Source organism: Acipenser ruthenus, chromosome 21 (assembly GCF_902713425.1).
Source record: "Acipenser ruthenus chromosome 21, fAciRut3.2 maternal haplotype, whole genome shotgun sequence".
Classification (NCBI taxonomy): Eukaryota; Metazoa; Chordata; class Actinopteri; order Acipenseriformes; family Acipenseridae; genus Acipenser; species Acipenser ruthenus.
The window spans coordinates 25,679,456-25,698,097 of NC_081209.1; the positions used below are offsets into that span (position 1 = coordinate 25,679,456).

The window sequence follows — 18,642 nt, forward strand, 5'->3', positions numbered from 1 at the left end:
TTAATAGTCGTATACAGTATATTAGCCATAATATAATGGGATGGTTCGATCTGACTGTAAATGTACTGTAATTTTCAATCTCTCCACTAGAGGGAAATGTACAGCGTGATTAACTGAGCCCCAAGCACTGAGATCTGCTGCTGTTTAGATCCGAGTGAAAGGTTAGGCACACAACTTAAACGAGATCACAAAGTGTTAAATAGAAACTACCACCAGTAACATTTAGTTCATAAAGCTCGTTGTTTATTTCTTTATTTATTTATTTTGGACACAAACCAACATGTATTTGAAGTCACTGTTCTTATTATGCATTTCCTAATTGTTAATTTCAGGAAAAACATTTTTTTTTTAGCAGAATTCTTCCGTTCCATTTTCCTTTTACTTTTGCTGGCTTGCTGATTTACGGGACACAGTTTTTCCTGTATTTGCATACTTTTGCCGGTCATTCCTGTTAAGTACAAAACAGACACATAACACATTAAAGACCCCTTCATTTTACTAATCAAGATGCACATTGTCATATGCCAAATAACTAAATTCGCTGCATTATTTTTGTTCAAGTTACTGTTAAAACCATTTACTCAACAGTTTTTTTTAAAAAATATAAAAGCCCCGCTCACACTACAGAATGTACCTGCACATTTTAATTTTGTTCCTACATCCCTGGCCTCCTTCCCAGTGACTGGAGTGAGGTCCCCTTATCACCATGCTCCCACAGGAGATACAGGGCTTCCCACTGGTATAGGGCTGCAGACAAAGAAACAACAGACTGAAAGCCAACTTAAATAATCATATTGATAAAGAAAGCATCCACTGCACCGACTGATTAATTGACCTCAAACTCTTGAGATGAAAGTTCACAGGGAGAAGCCAAGCACTGCTCTCACCAAACACCCATGCGATGTCGTATGTTTTGAATGCCTTACTTGCTCTTTTGCACAGTAGCCACATATCATTCTGGTGGCCAGCTCCATCTCATGGTTCTGGTCTTCATCGTGGCACGTATCACAAGGGTACGCTCTCCCACAGCAAGGAAACCTAGGGAGGGAAGACACAGTGATGAATACTTCATTTATTACAACCCTGCAAGACTGAAGTTACTCCACACAAACACATTCGCAGATTTAAATAGAACGTGTATATATATATATATATAAATATGATACAAGGGGTCGATTTGATCATCCTATTGGGACACAGATGGATTTTACACAGCACTGTGGAATCACCCTGAAAATCTCATCATAAAACCAGTATCTACTTGCAGATCCTCCGTGATAAGCGAGTGCAATCGTGAACTCTTTACATACCGCAGCCAGCGGTAGCTCTGTTTATAATGTCTGCAGGTTCCTTTTTGAGGGAGTGGTTTCCCAGGCTGCACAGCAGGGTCTCTGTGAAACTTCGGTCTCTGCTGAAGAGAGCCTTTGTCTCCTTCAAGAAAGAGACAAGAAAAAATATGACTGAAAAACATGAATGTTAAAAGGTCGCCAAATAAGAAAAAACAATACAATACAACTGTTCTCCGGACGGACTGGGAAGCTATAAAATGTAAAGTGTAGCCTATATAATACTCTACGTCCTGCACTTGTTAACTGAATGACAGGTTGTTGTAAGACAGCAAACCTCTTTCGTTTCTGGAGCGTGGCTGGAGGTACTGAAATCGGGTCGTCTCCACCAGTATACTCAGCTTGCTGTGACAATGCAGGCAGTTGAACTCTTTGTTCTGACCGTACAGCACGTTCTAGGAAAAAATCATAGGGGGGAAAAAAGATTTTTAAATTGTATTTATTACTGCAGTGTAGTCTGAAGATATGTGATGTGCCTTACCTGCAATGGCTCCTCCTTGGAGCAGCTGAGGCAGCCCACCACAAGCTCACAGTCCTGCAGAACCAGGTCCACTGGGACAGCAGCGCTCAGGTCCAGATAGCCGAGGACAGCAGAGTAATGATGCAGCATGCTGGGGCGAAAAGTGGCACTGATGTGTGCACTGCACTTCTCACACTGGGCTGTGTAGGGGTGATCCCTTGCCATGGTCAGGTCGGCTGTAATCTTACACCTTCCAAGAAAAAAAAAAGATGTGACTTTGAACAACGCAGGGATGGAAACAAGACTCCCACTGCATAGCAGTTTGATCCATTCACTGTTTTATTATTGAGTTTAATAAGACACAGCTGAGCTTGTTGCATTGTGGTTATTGCTATGCAATAGGAGTCTGATTTCCATTCCTGTAATGTATTCTGTCATTCTGCCTGGAGGCTGTGAAGTGCATTGACATTGATCATTTTTCTATTGAGTCAAATAACCAACAACATGTGATCTTCAGAAAACAATAACCATAGATATGACGTGTGTAACATGTGCCGGTACATTTCATACCTGCTGCACTGTAATGATACAGTGATTCGACTGGCCACCACTGTGGCTGTCCCTTCACCCAGATGCAGACCCATCAGCTTCACCTCCGTACCCTTCCTGGGTTCAGTGCTCTTCACATTCTCCACACAGTGACTTGTAGCCCCTCCCTCACCATCAACCCCAGAGGAGGGACCATCAGCCCCACAGCTCTCCTCCTGTTCCCCTTCACAGTCACTGTGGCTATCTGCATCACTGTCTTCTTCTCCGCAGCTCTCTGAGGGGTCTGCTGTGCGCTCAGTGGAGGAGGGAGACGTTACTTTCAGCTGCTCGTATGGAACAAACTCTATGCCAGATCGCTCGGCCTCGATATCTCTCTTCAGCTGTGGACGCAAGAGGAAGGAAACACCAATAAAATACATAAATAAACCAAAAATATGAAGACAACAGGAAATACACTAATAAACATGATACCAAACGTGAATTAACAGCTGGGCTTACCAGTCTGGCTCCTTCTGTAAAAAGCTTCTCCAAATTGCGATCCAGCCATCGCAGAAATGGGCGGAACAGAAGCTCCACCTTCCCCATCAGTTCATTAGTGGCATGTTTAGCTTGCACCCACTCCTCTGATGCTTTGCATACATGCCTGTATTAGGGAATATATATATAAAAAAAAAAAAAACTTGCAGTGTTAACAAGAAACGCATCTCTGTGTTGTCCATTTACTTAGAAGGGATTGCCAGGACAAAGAGTCTAAAGAGGATTGGATATATGTGTATTTCAAATGTAAGGCTCCTGCTTCTAACATTTTTCAACATACAAAAACAATCAAAAGGAATGCTTTACCTCCCCATAATAGATGGTAAATCTTGGTCCTCTGGGATTTCCAAAGAAAACACCTTCAAAACAAATAAAACTTTTCACATATCTTATCAGCCTTGCAAGAGGGGCTAACCCTGACGTTTTGGATAAAGACTTTGATTTATTCCATATCCCACACACCCCTTCTCATACAATCCTTTAAGGCAGTCCTATAAATGAGAAAGCACAGACCAATAGGTCAGCTCACTCTTGCACCAAGACTTCAATGAACATCCTTTATTGTTCTGTACTGTAGTATCACAGTGCTGCATATCTCCATACCTAATTAGATATAGATTATTCTGGCACTTACTTGTAGTGGGTACTCGTCTGGGAAGCTAACCATGATGTCTATGTCTTTCAAGTCAAAGGGCTGTAAAGAAAAGAAAAAACAAATATGATAGAACAACCACTGAGTTCTGCTTAACCCAAAGTTTGCTCCACTCTTGTCTGAGTGTAATAAAAAGCTGTTAACTTTCCCAAACTATCCAGATGTAGGCAGAAGTCTTCTAAAAACACCCTGTCTATTTTGTGTTTTAAAACATTAGTAGCTTCTTATTCCAATTAGAAAAGTAACCATCATGAACTTGAGTTTATACAGGGGCTGGCAGGTTAACTGCACAACATCGGAGCAGATCTTACCCAATCTGGATCGGTAGGTTGAACAGTAACTCGATAATAGGTGACTTTGCCATCTTCTCGCTCTTGGACAATCAGTCTGTCCTTCGGGAACCTTTTACTCAGTTGGTTGATCTCAGTTTCTCGTAGCTGCTTGGACAGCTCTTCAGTGAACTCACTTAACTTCACCTCCTCCCGGATCGCAGAGGGTCGCACTATTGGAGGCCATGGTCTTTCAGTAGTACCTCTTTCTCTCTCTCTCTGATCCGAGTCATCTTTAAGGGAAGGCAGCTGTTCCGGGTGCCAAAAGCGGCACCTGTCTTCCATGGCACAGTTGCCAGACAAAAAATAGCGACATGGCCTCCTTGGTCTTTCTTTTCTACCTGAAGAAGCTTTGTTGTTCAAAGACGGCTGGTCGCACTTGCTTGAAAAATCCCTGACGGTCGACACTTGACCTGTATTTTGAACCTGCTCGGGGTATTCAAGAACCGTATTTGCAGAATCGTTAAGTTTCCCATCTTCAGTGGGATTGATGCTTAAAGTATTATCGGTTTTGTTTTCAGCTCCTTTCAAAATCCCTTTTGCTTCCACCCACTGATGGAGAAATCTGCATCTTCTCCCAAAGTGGCAATGTCTTCCCTGCGAGTAGAATCGACAGACCCGCTCAGCCGTGGGGTTGCTGCCGGTATTGGAAGGAACTGTCTGCTTCTGATTTTCCTTTTCTGTTTGTGGCTCTGGAGAAGGCTCTTCTTGGTTTTCCATTGGAAACACTGTAAAAAGTAATTACCATAATAAATCAGGCATGGACATAAGACTCCAATTGCACAGGAGTTTCACCCATTCCAGGTTATATTACAAACTTGATTAGCCACAGTGTATAGGTAACAAGCTCAGGTGTGTTTTCTTAAACTCATAGTAAAACCAGGAACGGATCAAACTGCTATGCAATAGGAGTCTTATTTCCATCCCTGTAAATAAAGATGTTTTCCGAACAGTCTAATTAGCCTTTTAAAAAAAAAAAAAATTCTGAACACTCAAAGTCCTCATCGTCTGTTTTAAGCTAATGTTACCAGCTGTTCAATTATGAAGCAATGAAGTCCTCTATGCTTACACAATTACTGTATTCATGTACCTCTTTTTTGAGTCTGCCTTTTTAAGGAGCCCTGGTAGTTAAAATTGTGTTTAATTTGTTTTGTAATGTGGACTACTGTGCTAGTGTATAATGTCACCAGAGGGCAGCATGCTTATTTGGTCTGATAAAACATCAATGAAAAGATTGATTAGCTTTCCCTAATCTAAAAGAAAGGGAGGGCTGTATATTCTGATACTGTAATGTACCCACCAAAAAATGTGCTCTCCGCTGAAATCAGGCGCTGACAATCAGGTAAGGGTCACTGTTGTTTAATGGGGCTAATTTAGCATTCCGAATGAAACAAGAGAAGAAAGACTTGCTGGATGTGTGATGATTGCTGCTTTTCTTGGACTGTGCAATGATCGATCACATGTCCAAGCAGCTGTTTCTTCAGAGTTTCACTTGGAATGGCAAATCAGCCCAATCAACACCAATGACCCTCAGCTGTGGTGAGCTTATCCGAATAATCAAATAATCCGAATGTGCATTCGCTACACACAGTATCTGATTTCAAGAGCCTCACAAATCCAGGGTATGTTTTTTTTAATTTAAATTCCAGCTGGTTCGTTTGTAGGATATTCAATCACGAAGGTGGCAGGGTCTGTATGGTTAAAAAAAAAAACAGCTCCCATAAGAGGAATGGAATTGTTGTCGATCCTCTCAATCACGAAACTGCGTGCTAACAAAACAAATGCATGTTGTACTGTATATATTTGTAAAAAGTAAATAAAGTGCTGTAGTACACTTTAACTCGTGGATTCTGAAGTGCATCTGAGCTGTTAGCAAGCTTTACTGTGCATTATTTTTACACTATAACAACTGTCGTTATGAAAACGTGTTACTAGTACTTGTTCAGCGCACCTACCTACAAAGGTGTTAATAATACTCTCCGCATTGGAAAACAAAACAACACATCGGCTACAACGTTCCGTTAAAAAATATTCTGAATACAAAGAAGCATTATTTTTTTGTAAACATCTTTTTTTTAAGCTCTCGTGAAATCAAGTTACCTTCTATGCAGAGTTTCCCTACAGCTTGTTGGACTTTCACCTGTCAGGTGCTGGGTATTGACTGTACAACTCAACGTCCGTATGGAATCATGTTCTTCCGGTTTCGTAAAACAGCGTTCCACTCCAAACGGTGAAATGTCATTCTCAATTTTTTTTTTAGACTGTATCAAGAAGAAAGACATGTACAGTACACACAATCACCGCACAGGAAGTTTCTCATCCAAAGCAAGAAAACAAACACACGTACGGTCCTCATTACAATGAAAATGAATGCTCTCTCCTTATGTGAATGTAATCTTTTTTTTTTTTTTAATGGTTTGGCTCCTGCTGTATTGGAAATAAGTTTTCTATGACTAAGAAAACATATGCAAAAGAAAGAGGACACCGTGGTGTTCTATTGCACAATTTAAGGTACTTTATCAGGTACCATTAAATTGTTATAAATGTTTTAGGGAAGCCTGTGTCACTTGATCGTGATCAGAGTTTCAGGATCAAATGAAGCAAGAGGCCCCTTGAAATTTGATTAGCTGTAGCAGAATACAATCCCATTCCAGTTAAACATATAGATGCACCTTCACACCTGTTCCACTTTTCTCAAGGAGTCTGATTTGTCTTCGTTTATATTATAACACTTAGAAAGGTCATTGACACTTTACACACAAGTACTGTCTGGCCATATGATCAAATAAGAGCTAGCATTGCATCATTCATCCTGGTAAACTGCAAGCTGTTTGTTTTAGGTATTTATAGCCAAGATCCAAGCAGCGTTGGCCAACTGAAGTGAATTGTGGAGACCTGGCTTTCATCTCTGAGAACTGAAAGTCTGAGAGCTTAGTCTTTGAGTGGAGACCATGTCACTTTACCAGCAATGAACAAAGCCTTGTTATTAGGGGCAATCGGTCGATAAGGGACAGCCTAGGTAACTAGGCAACCTGACTGAATGCTCCTCACTGTTAGTAAAGGTATAAATAATGCTGGGAGCCAGTGATACCTAATACTACCCAGAGTCTGATTGTGCACTCCCGGATACCTGCTTGTATTTCCACAAGGTGGTCAATATCACTTTCCTACTCCACTTGCCCTGGAAATGTTTTCATAATTAATAAACGCAGTTCATGCAAAAGTTGGACTATAGTGCAAACAGTTTAATTGTGGTTTGTTTTTCTCCTCTCCTATCTTTGATGGTGTTTGCAATCACTCCAGGATTGATGCTCCAATATGCTCATGTCTTTATTTTTTCACGTGCAGCCTGGCTGTACTTGCTCTATATGTAACTGGCAGTGTTCTGATTCCTAGTGGGCAGGTCAGGGTACAAGCTCTAGAACTGTCCTTGTCTCTTTTGTGCTGTGCTTCATTTTCACATGCTCACTTGGGGAGTAGGTGCTCACTGGTTTGTTCCTTGCCTGCACCCTGTTATGTATACAATCTGAACTATACTTTACCACACACACACCAGAGGGATACAGTTGAGGTATTACTCTGCATCCATAGCATTCATACACTAGCGTTTTTATTTAGAAAAGACAGCTATACATTACAATTAAAAATGTTGGTGAAGTCCTTCTACTTAAAACTTTGTATCTGCCTTTCAGATTTAGCTCCATTGTTGTATTTGTCTCCTTTCTATAGAAAGGACAAAGCTGTTACCATCAGTATTCCCAAAACATAAGCGTACTTGTCTGTTGTCTGTTCTTTAACTATGCTCTACCTGTATTATGGTGTAGTGCAGTAACCCTCAAACAGAAAACTTTAACATTAACCTAGAAAGAAGGAGAGTCAGAGGATACTTAATAGAGGTATTTGAAATTGTCAAGGGGTTGAACAAGGTAACTGCTAAGAATTATTTTTCACAGAGAACAGAACAAGGGGCCACAGGTGGAAGCTGAAGAAGGGCATATTTAGAACCGAGGGGAGAGGGAGCTTTTTCCCAAAAAGGGTGGTTAACCATTGGAACAGAGATGTTGAAGCAGAGACTATCAGACCTTCAAGAAAAGGCTGGATGCTGTCATGAACAATATTGTATAACCTTCTCTGTGACCACAATAAGACCTTTAGCTAGCCACCTGACGGAAGGGTGGTCCATCTAGCCAATGATTCCCAGAGGCTTCATTTCCCATGGTTCAGGTTTTTTTTTTTTTCCTCTTCTGAGTGCTAACAGACCATGCTGTCACCAAAGCGAGAGCACAGGTGGGCCGATTGGCCTTTTCTTGTTCTTCATGTTCTTATGTTCTTAACATGCTTTTCTTTTCAGAAAAAAACTCAGCAAGCAAAAATTCCTTTGCTTCAAATACAAAACAATGAATAATAAATCATGCTTTAGATCTACCTCCTATAACCAGAAGAGGGCAGCAGAAACTAGTACAGTATGCAAAGGCATTATTCTACTAAATTAAAATATATGCACTATCCCAGATTTGGGGTATTGCAGTGTAATTGTGTCCACAAGGTTCCAAAAAATACGTGATATTTCTGTCATGGCATTGTATGATGTCATAATACGTATTGATATACAGTACATTCTATTTCTTCTGGAAAGCCTGTCACGGATCATCCATGGAGCTTCCTCTTTGCACGCAAGACAGATCTCACATGCTATTCCTGCTTCCATTAGCAAAACTACTTTTTGTCCAACGTGCACCAAGTGTTGTATACTGTATGAAGAAAAGCTGGGGTTCAAAAAATAAAAATCAAACGTAAAAGACATTTTTTAAAAGGTGTTTTACTGCTCTGGGTAGAAGGAGGTACTTTGCCTTTTAAGTTGACTACGCTACAATATGTTGTCAATAACAATGGAAGAAGGGTGAAAGCACTGGGGCACCATATGTAATTAATTTGAGCTCACGGCACTGCATATTACCATATTACTTTGTTACAGCAACCAAACAACTCCATGTCTCTTTAAGACTGGCTTTGCTGCTGCAGAAAGGATGACCTCACCCTGTCACGTGACTCGTCCTAGCTGGTTGGTTGCTGTGGCGTTTTGGGATACAGTGAGGGAGAAAGAGACCGGCGACAGGAACGTGAGAAACGGACAGCCATTTTATAAATTAAAAAAATATATATAGTTATTAAACATAATAGTGGCAGCCATGGGGCAGTGTGGCATTACCTCGTCAAAAACCGTGCTCGTGTTCCTTAACCTCATCTTCTGGGTAAGAAAAATCTATTGCTGTAAATGTCTTTTTAAAATGCCCTAGCACTGCAGATTCCAGGCGGATAGGACAGTTCTACGCAGTAAAATATTCAGTCAGGATGGATAGGCCTCTGCGGTGTTATTGATTCCTTCTCGGGCAAGCGGGTCTGTATTAATATTCCATGTTTTTATAAAGATGAAAATGATTTTAAAAAATGTTCCTATGCCCGTTTTTGTAATGCATATAACTATATATATTTAAAACATTTTATAAAGACATTTGTGCACAAGCAGTTTAACGTGTCGAGGTGCTTACCCCAAAGGAATAGATAATTAAATATAATTGGCTCTGAATGATACAGCTGGTTGTAGTATAGTCCACTTGTACCCTGTGACAAACCTGTGTGGCAGCACACTCCTGTAGATCTCTTGTAACTTGCTTAAGGCGCTTATGTGTCGAAACGCGTTGGTTTACGTTTTTTAAAACAAATGTATATCAATAAAGATCGGTTTTAATATATATAATGCATTGTATCGTTTGAAAAGAATACAATCGGAGTTTTAGTTTAGATTTAAAGCCGTCTATTACGATTCGTCATTTATCTGGGTTGGATTTCAAATGATTTTCACTAAGTGTATACAGTAATGCATAATTGAAATGCTAATGTTTGTATTGTAGGCGTGCGGTGTTTGTACAATTCGTAATCATGGTATGATAGTGTGAATAACGCTAATACTTAACACTGCAGAAGACGACTGACTACGTAAATTGGTGACGCAGGTCACTTATCTAAATGAAAACTATACCATTATTTTCTCTGATTCCCATACATTTACTTTACTTGCACGATGAAGAGTTACGAAGATGTATAGTTCAGGCAAGTTAGGAATTTCGCTTGTTGTAGGTTATCCCTTTGTATTGAATGTGGTGGAGCCTCCTCCTTATATAACAGGGTATTCTCCTTCTGTCTGATTTCTAAGACAATGGAATGTCTTAGAAATCAGAGCCACGAGTTCGCACTGTAACGACTACTATGTTAACATCTGATTGGTAAAGAATAGATGTAATTTTATACGTTGGGGACTGGAAAGGGACTTGCACCACAAATTGGTATTGTTAGAAATGTGGTTTTCCTTTCATGATTGAGATACACATACTCACCAACATCATTAGATCATCCAGCCTGTGTAATACTGAATTCCGCAGCTGCCCATGGACTGTGAATGCAGGATGTCCTTACCTGCAATCTCACTCTGATAATCTGACTTATTTGTTTCACCCAAATCTAAGATAACCAAGCCCTGTGAGTAATTGCAAAACTAAGCATTTTGAAGTACAGTAAACCGGAGCATTTCACAGTGTATGGGAGGGAACTCCGTCATGCTCTTTTTTTTAAAAAAATGATTATGAAGTATTGACCCTGATATCTTGGTAAATGCCAAGTTCAGATACATGTAACAGGCAAAACAAACCTGAAAGTTTACTTTTTCTTGTTCCGCATTATTTGGAGAATTAATGTAGGTCTTTTCTTTAGGAGGTATTATCTAAAAAATGCTAAACTATTTTTTCAAATATTCCTGTAACGTACAACTGGAATTACAAGACTAGTCAGATGGTGCTTTTTGCAGTTATTGGAGAAGCAAACAGTTTTATCTTCATGAACATTTCAGAAGGCTATATTTGAAGCCCTGTTTTGTAAGCTATGCTGCTTACTTACATTACTGCGTAGTTAAAAAGGCTTAACATGTAAGCTGTATTGCCATTTTGGTTAGTAGCTGGAAGGAATAAATGATATCTCATGTATAATTTCTATTGAAAGGAATAAATGATATCTCATGTATAATTTCTATTGAAAGGAATAAATGATATCTCATGTATAATTTCTATTGAAAGGAATAAATGATATCTCATGTATAATTTCTATTGAACTCTGCCCCAGCTGCTGCTAGCTGTCTGTCAAGAGTTGGAATAGAAAGACACCCCACTGGTTACCAGCAGGGGATCGTTGCCACGATTTTGCACACTCCAGGGCTTACTTTAAACATTTGCCACTTTATTTAACGCCTGGAATAAGTAACCATTTGCTGCTTGAGATTGTATTGTCAAGTGCCCTCTCCCCAGCTTGTCTTGTTATATTTGTATCCTCTTTTTTCACCTTTCTAAAGGTGAAGTGGAATTGTGCTGATTTTAGATCCTAATAAAGGTAATATTAACACAGACTTGATAGAAAAGCAGCTAAACTAAATGATTGTGTATTGTCTTCCAAAGAGTATCTTGAGCAAAAATTGAAAGTTACTTTTTTGTGAACTTTGAAGCATCAATTTTTAACTGAAATGCACAGAATTAAAAATGCCCATATTACATTCAAATCATATTTCTTTTGCACCATCATTCTTGGTTGTTCTGACAGCACTCTCAACAGTAAATACTGTTAGTTCACTTTTTGTTTTCCATGAGGATGAGTGCTGGAAATCAATGTAGCTTGGTGTGTTAAAAGATTGAAGACGTGTTAAAATTATTAGTGTTAGCGTATATTTTGTATGTTTCAAACATATTCTACCATAGCACTTCTCTTACACTGTCTTGTACACTAGATATTCATTACATATTTTACTGAAGCACTACAACCGCACCGCCCCAGTGCTAGATATAATGGTTTGGTAGCGGATTTTAATACAGCAACTTTTGTTTACGTAGTATGCATTATACAAATCAAAAGATCGAATTTTGTATGTGAGTGACATTTTAATGTGTGATTTATATTATTCATATATTGTCAAACAGTTTCTGTTAACAAGAGAAAAAAACAAAAAAACGCAGTGCGTTAATGGTGTCTGATGAACCTTCGGAGGTTTAAAACAACCTTCGAATCCCTGGCTAGCGAACAAACCTTCGAACACAGCTCTACAGGACTCCTTTGTCAGGAGAATCCCAGTGACCTTTTTAATGCTGAACTTGCCGTCTGTTTTCCATATTTACATTTTCAAGAAAGGAACCATTCATTGGAGGGAAATCAGAAGCCATGGATTGCAGTAGCTCCTCAATTGTATTTATAGTATTGAAAAATGATAGAGGGTAATGGGAGGGGGTAGTTTGTTTATGCCACACTCATATTTGTACATACTGTGGATGTAGGTCATGGTGACACGATGGATTGATTTTTTTTTTGTAAAGCATTTACAACTTTCACAGGGGTTGTATGTTACTGACCTGCTTGCACATTGAATATGGTTTTAATGTAGAAGCTTGAAGAGTCAGTTTCAGTGTCCTCCACCATGAGTCTTTTTAACAGAATTTTTTTTATGTTTCGCAGGCAGCGGCAGGTATTCTGTGCTATGTTGGAGCCTATGTGTTTATCACATATGACGATTATGACCATTTCTTTGAAGATGTGTACACCCTGATTCCAGCTGTTATAATAATTGCTGTCGGGACTCTCCTGTTTATTATTGGATTAATCGGATGCTGTGCAACAATCAGAGAAAGTCGCTGTGGGCTGGCAACCGTAAGTTAACTGAGTAGTTTTGTTTTAGTTTCCTGTAATACATTATTCAAATAGCTGTATGCTTAACCACTAGCAGGTTACCATTCCGGTTTATCTAGTTTAAAGAATGTAGTGCTTTTCCCTATTTTATATTGCTCTGAATTAAGCAGTAATAGTCAACATTGTGCCCTGCTTTTTTGTTTAGAAAACTGGTAGTTGGAGTCTTAATACATTTCTTCAAGACTTGTATGTAATACCAGAGTGAAGGAAGGCAATAAAGCAATACAAATTAAATTATTTAGAGATGCCATTAAGTTACTACAATTTTATGGTATTGTAAAATAGAATACACACAGTAAAAACGTAGTGTAGTCAGTCATTGTTAATGGTAAATATGATCTTTTTTATTTTTGTTTTGCAGTTTGTGATCATCCTGCTGTTGGTTTTTGTTACGGAAGTAGCTGTAGTGGTGCTTGGATATATTTACAGAGCAAAGGTAAGTGTGTAATTATGTTTGTTAAATTGTGATGGTGGTTTTAAATTAAGAGTGAGTACCATCAAACAAGTGTTTACCTCTTAAAATGAAATTGGATTCATTTGTACTGGTCTCATTGTGGTTTCCGGGTCTATGTAATGTTGACCATACACTGCTGGATTTGAATTTAGTGATTGTGGGAGTTTTATAGAGTCTGTAAATCTACCAATTACTTAACTCTTTAGAGAGTGTGAATTGTTTTAAAATTGCACTACCTGTACATCTTAAAGTATTTTTTATCTCCATGATAGTGATGAAACTTGTTCTTTGACTTTGTACAGGTTGAAGATGAGGTTGACAACTCCATTCAGAAAGTGTATAATAAATACAATGGAACAAACCCAGATGCAGCGAGCCGAGCTATTGACTATATACAGAGACAGGTGAGATCATTCAAATACAGTTGGGTTGGGGTTACGTCATCCATTAATAAAGTGTTTATGGTATTCAAGTATTTGCGCTTGACAGTAACACCAGAGGCCATCTGTTTTATTGATATACTTTACTGTATGTGTCATCTGGTGAGAGGATGTGTGTATTTTTCATGATTGGAAAAATTGATTACACTAACTGAGAGACTACAGTTTGATAACCATAGTTTAATTTACAGAAAAAAAAAAAAAAAATCATAATGTGTGAATCAAATACAAATAAATATTTCCCCACACTTTCACTTTATTTCCCCAGGGAATACGTTTTAATTGAGCCATTGAAATACAGATTGTTATTGACCAGGGTAGTAAAGAATTGTCTTCTGTTTAACTGCAAGAAATTGCTTTGCATCACAGTCAACCTTTTGAATATTTAATTAACCTTGACAGTTGTATTTTGGTTTTCAATTTCTTTAGAACCAGAGATGCAACCTATATTTTCTATTTGTGTATGATTTGTTAAAACATGTCTTGTCTCGCAGCTTCACTGCTGTGGAATCCACAGCTACTCCGACTGGAAGAAGACAACCTGGTTTATAGAAGCCAGAAACAACAGTGTCCCTTTAAGTTGTTGCAAAGCAAGCATTATTAATTGTACAGGGACTCTTAGCCGTCCAGGAGATCTTTACTCAGAGGTAAGATTATACACGTATTGAAAATACGAGCAATTTAGTAAATTATCACAATAACTTTGAAACACAGGACAAGTATATCGGCTGGGAATCGCTTTAAATTAAAACGAAGCAAAACTGTTTATCTGTACGAAATACTGTTTCATTGAAAATAGCATCTGGCTCTTCTTGGTTTAAGCTGAATGTCCATTTATAAATGAATGTATATATACGTGCATTTGTATGTGTTATTAATGTATCACTCTATTGATGCTTTTTACACTAGTCCCTTTACACAAGTTTCAAAATTCAATCGTGTATCACAAATACAGCTTGGAAAATCACATTACTGTGGTTTTGGTCTTGCACCCCCCATGTCCCTGTATTATCTTTTATTGTGTGTGGTGTGGGAGGTGGTACCAGTTTACCAGTATACCAGTATTTTGTATGGACTATGAAAGTAGTTGTGGATTTAATATATGAATTACTTTTTCCAGGGATGTGAGGCTCTGGTTGTCAAGAAGCTGCAGGAGATTATGATGTACGTTATCTGGGCAGCACTGGCATTCGCTGTTATTCAGGTAAGATTAAGTGAGCTGAGAATTCTCAGTCCTATTAATGGAAATCCTTATCTCATCAAAGTTCACTCCATACATGTTAATGCATTATATACCTTTTTTTTTTTTTTTTTTTTTAAACCTGAAACCCCCTTTTTTAGATGTATTTGAGGGTGTTCAGGACAGGTCACAGCAGCACATTATATAACAAACTTAGTGGGTTGCATTATTAAACGGTAAATTACAAGAATATATTCATTGTCTTTCATGCTGAATATTTTGCTCATATAGCAAAAATTCGTATTCCAAAATCATGTTCTTCTGTAAACCAAATACTGAAAGGCATGAATAGAATGTTTGGTATTTTTTGTTGTTTTATATTCGGGTAAAACACTGCTGCATTTTTGTTTCAGTGTTTTACAGATTTAGGACCTGATCTGTCAGTGAGTAAGTAGTGAGGGTTTGACCTTGCGGATGTGAACTAGAGCTGCAGTAATTCCAGTCAGCAGAGAGATTTCAGAGCGAGCCTTTGAGCTTGCACACTGACCTGATTGTGTCACAACTTTAAAATACATCATTTGAGTAATACCCTCGGGAAACTTCTTTCAAGCACCCATGAATAGTTACTTTTTTAGTTCGAAAGGTTCAAATTTCATGAATCATCAGCTACCCAGAGACTCTCTTTTGCCCAACATCTGGAAGACAAAAGTTGTTAAGTTAATGATAGTTACATTTATTTTTTCTTTTGACCTAGTGTGTAGTATGGTTTTCTGTTACCTATGCATTACAATGAGTTTCATTATAAAACCATGTGGTCTACAATATAAAGTAAAGCCTTGCTCGTGAGACCTGAATGCTTTTAGGACACAGCATGGGGGCACTTTCCTCTGCTGAGTAATTTTATTTTCTTGTGGGATGGTAAAAAAGGCAAATGGCAGTGAGTAGTGGTGCAGTGACACTCTTATTAGCTCTTATATTTCCTCTTCCTGTCAAGGTTAAAGGATCGTTAGGCACGTTCCCCTAGAAAGGTTAAGGGAAAAAAAGTATCTGTGATTAACCCTTTATATCTTGAAGTGCGTGCAGGAGCCTGTATTAATGCTGATTTTGATGGCAATGGATACTGCTGCCAGAAGGCATTCTAAGACTATAAGAGGGAAACTTTTCTAGTCTTGCCATATCTATAGTGTCGTAATCCGATCATGCTGATTCCTCTTCAGTTTAGTAGAACAATGACCAGAGTACTTCATGGAAAATCCAGATCAAGCAAGGAATTGGTGAGGTTACAAAGTTGAAGCCCTGCAGCTGCACAGCAGTAGTTCAGGAGATCTGGCTGTGGGAAAGGTTGTCAATAAATTAACATAAAAGGGTATCCTTTTGCACAATGTAACATTATCCACATTGTTTTCTCCATTTAATCTCCTTGATGCGAGTAACAATGGGCAGTGTGGACAGCTCAGCATGCATGGGCTACTGGTCAGGATTTCCCACAAGTACTTTCTCTGTGGTTTTCTCAGTCCTGTTTCAAAGGCTGACAGTCTAAATCCATGGGCTTTATTCACTCTCACTTTATTTAAAATGTGTTTTGTACTGTATATGTTCACTGTGTTTAGAGACTGTCATGAAAAATAAAAACACTATATCCTTTCTACAAACATCCTCAGAAATATTTCAGGAATACCAAACCTTATTTAATGAAGGAGAGCCTATGTTTAAGTAATGCTTTGTGTGTGTTCTTGCTTTAGATGAGCAATACAAAACTTTTTAATTTACTTACTTTTTTGTCTCTAATGCTAAGGGTGGTCTGCCTTTTTAACATTCAAATTATTTTAATAATGGAGGCATTTAAGCCATGTTACATGATTTTAATGTACTAATATAGAATTAAACTATTCTGGCAAATGGGAACAGGTTCTTAGTGTCAGGGTAGTGAGTGTGAAAATATCACAAAGCATAAAACACTGCCTTATATTCAGCTGTGTGTGTTTTCTTCTAGATGCTGGGTATGCTGTGTGCATGCGTTGTGCTGTGCCGAAGGAGTCGGGACCCAGCCTACGAGCTGCTCATCACTGGAGGAACCTATGCATAAAGGAAAACGCATACTTGAGCTTGACATCTTATTTGTATTGGAAGTCAGAGGACCGGCACGCTAGCTTTCCTATCTTATAGTAAGCTAAAGCACGCCTTGCACAATTTGGGACTGCTGAAGTGTACACTGGTGATGGGTAAAGCCTCAAATATACTATTTATTTGCATGCTTTACAAGTTGGTATTTTATTTAAACTGTTTAAATGCTACTGGCCAAAACTGCAAAATAAATATTAAAATCTCTCCTGTTTGCTGGGGTAAGGAAGAAAAAAAGTAAATAAAAAAAATATGTACCCTGCTATACCATGAACATTGGAGCAACTGTTGCAAATGTGATATGAAAATGTACTTCTTCAAACCAGAAGTTTTGGAACTGTTTTTCTGTTTAGCAGTTGTCTGACGCACTGTGTGTAGGACTGGACATTTTTTTTTTTTTTTTTATAAAAAACGTAATACTACATGTAAATACTGAAGGTGAGAACCCCTTTGTATACGGCTGCCTCATGCTACTGAAATGTAATTTTTAAAATTATTATTGCCTACCCATCACCAGTTTTCATTTCTAAGTACGAGTAGTATCGCTGTACACACAGTCTTCATGTAGAAAAAGGATTGTATATAACTGTCTACTCCCAATGAAAGTAATTAAATTACAAATGAATGGTTAAGTCCTGTACCTGAATATCATATCTTCCACTAGTTCACCTCTAACGATAGTGATGTCAAAGAACTGGCCTTTTGGGAGTAATCAATATGCACTACACATTCTGTATTAAAATGTTTTGTTTTGGTAGTTGGTTTTTTTTTTTTTTTTCTGTTGCAGTTGTATGTGGAGTGTGCCGTTACAGTAAATGTTTTAAAGTTGATTTGGGGAAAAATATGTAGCCGTGTAGATTAACACTATTATGTCAAACTGAATTGAGTCAATGTAAATAGAATTAAAAAACAACTTTCAATGAATAAATCTCTCTACAATGTATTCTGTGTTGCATTTTATTATTACATTTTTTTTTATCAAATGGCGTAGACAAACAGATGTAAAGCATGCTCTTGTGGATAGAAATGTAGGTGTTCACAAATTCAGGTCTGTGAGTGAGTTTTTAAGTAGTATCCCAACCAAGTCAGAATATAAAGCCACAGGAATCAGAGGGCTGGAATAAATGGGCACACATGACAATAGTGCATAGTTCTCTGCAGCTGATCAAGTCTATAGGAATGTCTATGCAATTAGGGTTACACAGTGTGTGTGTCTCCAGACAAAGCATGCTGACACACAATGATGTATTGTCTAGTTCCTTTCTTGTTGGAGTCAAGATCCCCACCCTGGTATACTATCCTTATCATGAAGGGGTTAAAGTGCACTGGTTTCCCAGGAATGTTTGAATGCAATGGAGGGTGGATTTGATTGTAGCATTGGAACTTGCATTGGGGGGAGGGGGCGACAAAACAACAAAAAAACTGGGGGGCTTTTTAACTGCTAGCTGGGCAGGACAAGTACAACAGAGTTTGTACTTTGAATTAATGCTGCGCCTGCTTTAACTGCAGGCGTTTCAACACTGCAGGCCTGTACACAGGTCTAGAAATGAAAGACCAGTGAACTAATATATTACGATAGGTATAGAAATATATGCCCAATAAATAAATACAATTAAGTCAAATATTGTCATAGCCTCGTTTAGCTGTGTACTACGTGTATACACATTAATTGTCTGTTAAGTAAATCCTCATTCCTATACTGCTCTATGTTCAATGTGCAGCAGAGCTTCATGACTTTCCAGCAGAAAGCATCTTGCTTTTTTTCAGACCCAGATTAGAGTGAGAGCAGAGTTGAT

At 38.4% G+C, this 18,642-nt stretch overlaps 2 protein-coding genes across 5 annotated transcripts; one reads left to right on the forward strand and one right to left on the reverse strand.

Annotated features, from left to right (window-relative positions):
* Positions 1-221: 221 nt before the first annotated feature.
* On the reverse strand, positions 222-6,089 carry LOC117964235 (uncharacterized). 4 transcript variants are annotated; one of them, XM_058995281.1, is made up of 13 exons: positions 5,974-6,089; positions 5,174-5,564; positions 3,856-4,601; positions 3,527-3,586; positions 3,199-3,251; positions 2,854-2,998; positions 2,377-2,735; positions 1,828-2,056; positions 1,624-1,741; positions 1,311-1,431; positions 927-1,038; positions 635-747; positions 222-448 (listed from the first exon to the last, which is right to left on the reverse strand). In XM_058995281.1, exons 3-13 carry the CDS (start codon positions 4,591-4,593, stop codon positions 379-381), a joined length of 2,118 nt encoding a protein of 705 aa, XP_058851264.1. In that variant the 5' UTR covers positions 4,594-4,601; positions 5,174-5,564; positions 5,974-6,089; the 3' UTR covers positions 222-378. The 4 variants fall into 4 exon arrangements, with proteins under 4 accessions (XP_058851264.1, XP_034763000.2, XP_058851265.1 ...); XM_034907109.2 differs by lacking the exon at positions 5,174-5,564 and having other exon boundaries at positions 5,974-6,088; XM_058995282.1 differs by lacking the exons at positions 5,174-5,564; positions 5,974-6,089 and adding an exon at positions 5,829-5,942.
* A 2,808-nt stretch (positions 6,090-8,897) lies between these two features.
* On the forward strand, positions 8,898-17,789 carry LOC131699148 (tetraspanin-3). Its single transcript, XM_058995288.1, has 7 exons — positions 8,898-9,125; positions 12,421-12,612; positions 13,013-13,087; positions 13,408-13,509; positions 14,040-14,192; positions 14,666-14,749; positions 16,719-17,789. The coding sequence occupies exons 1-7, from the start codon at positions 9,063-9,065 to the stop codon at positions 16,809-16,811; spliced, it is 762 nt and encodes a 253-aa protein (XP_058851271.1). The 5' UTR covers positions 8,898-9,062; the 3' UTR covers positions 16,812-17,789.
* Positions 17,790-18,642: the final 853 nt, after the last annotated feature.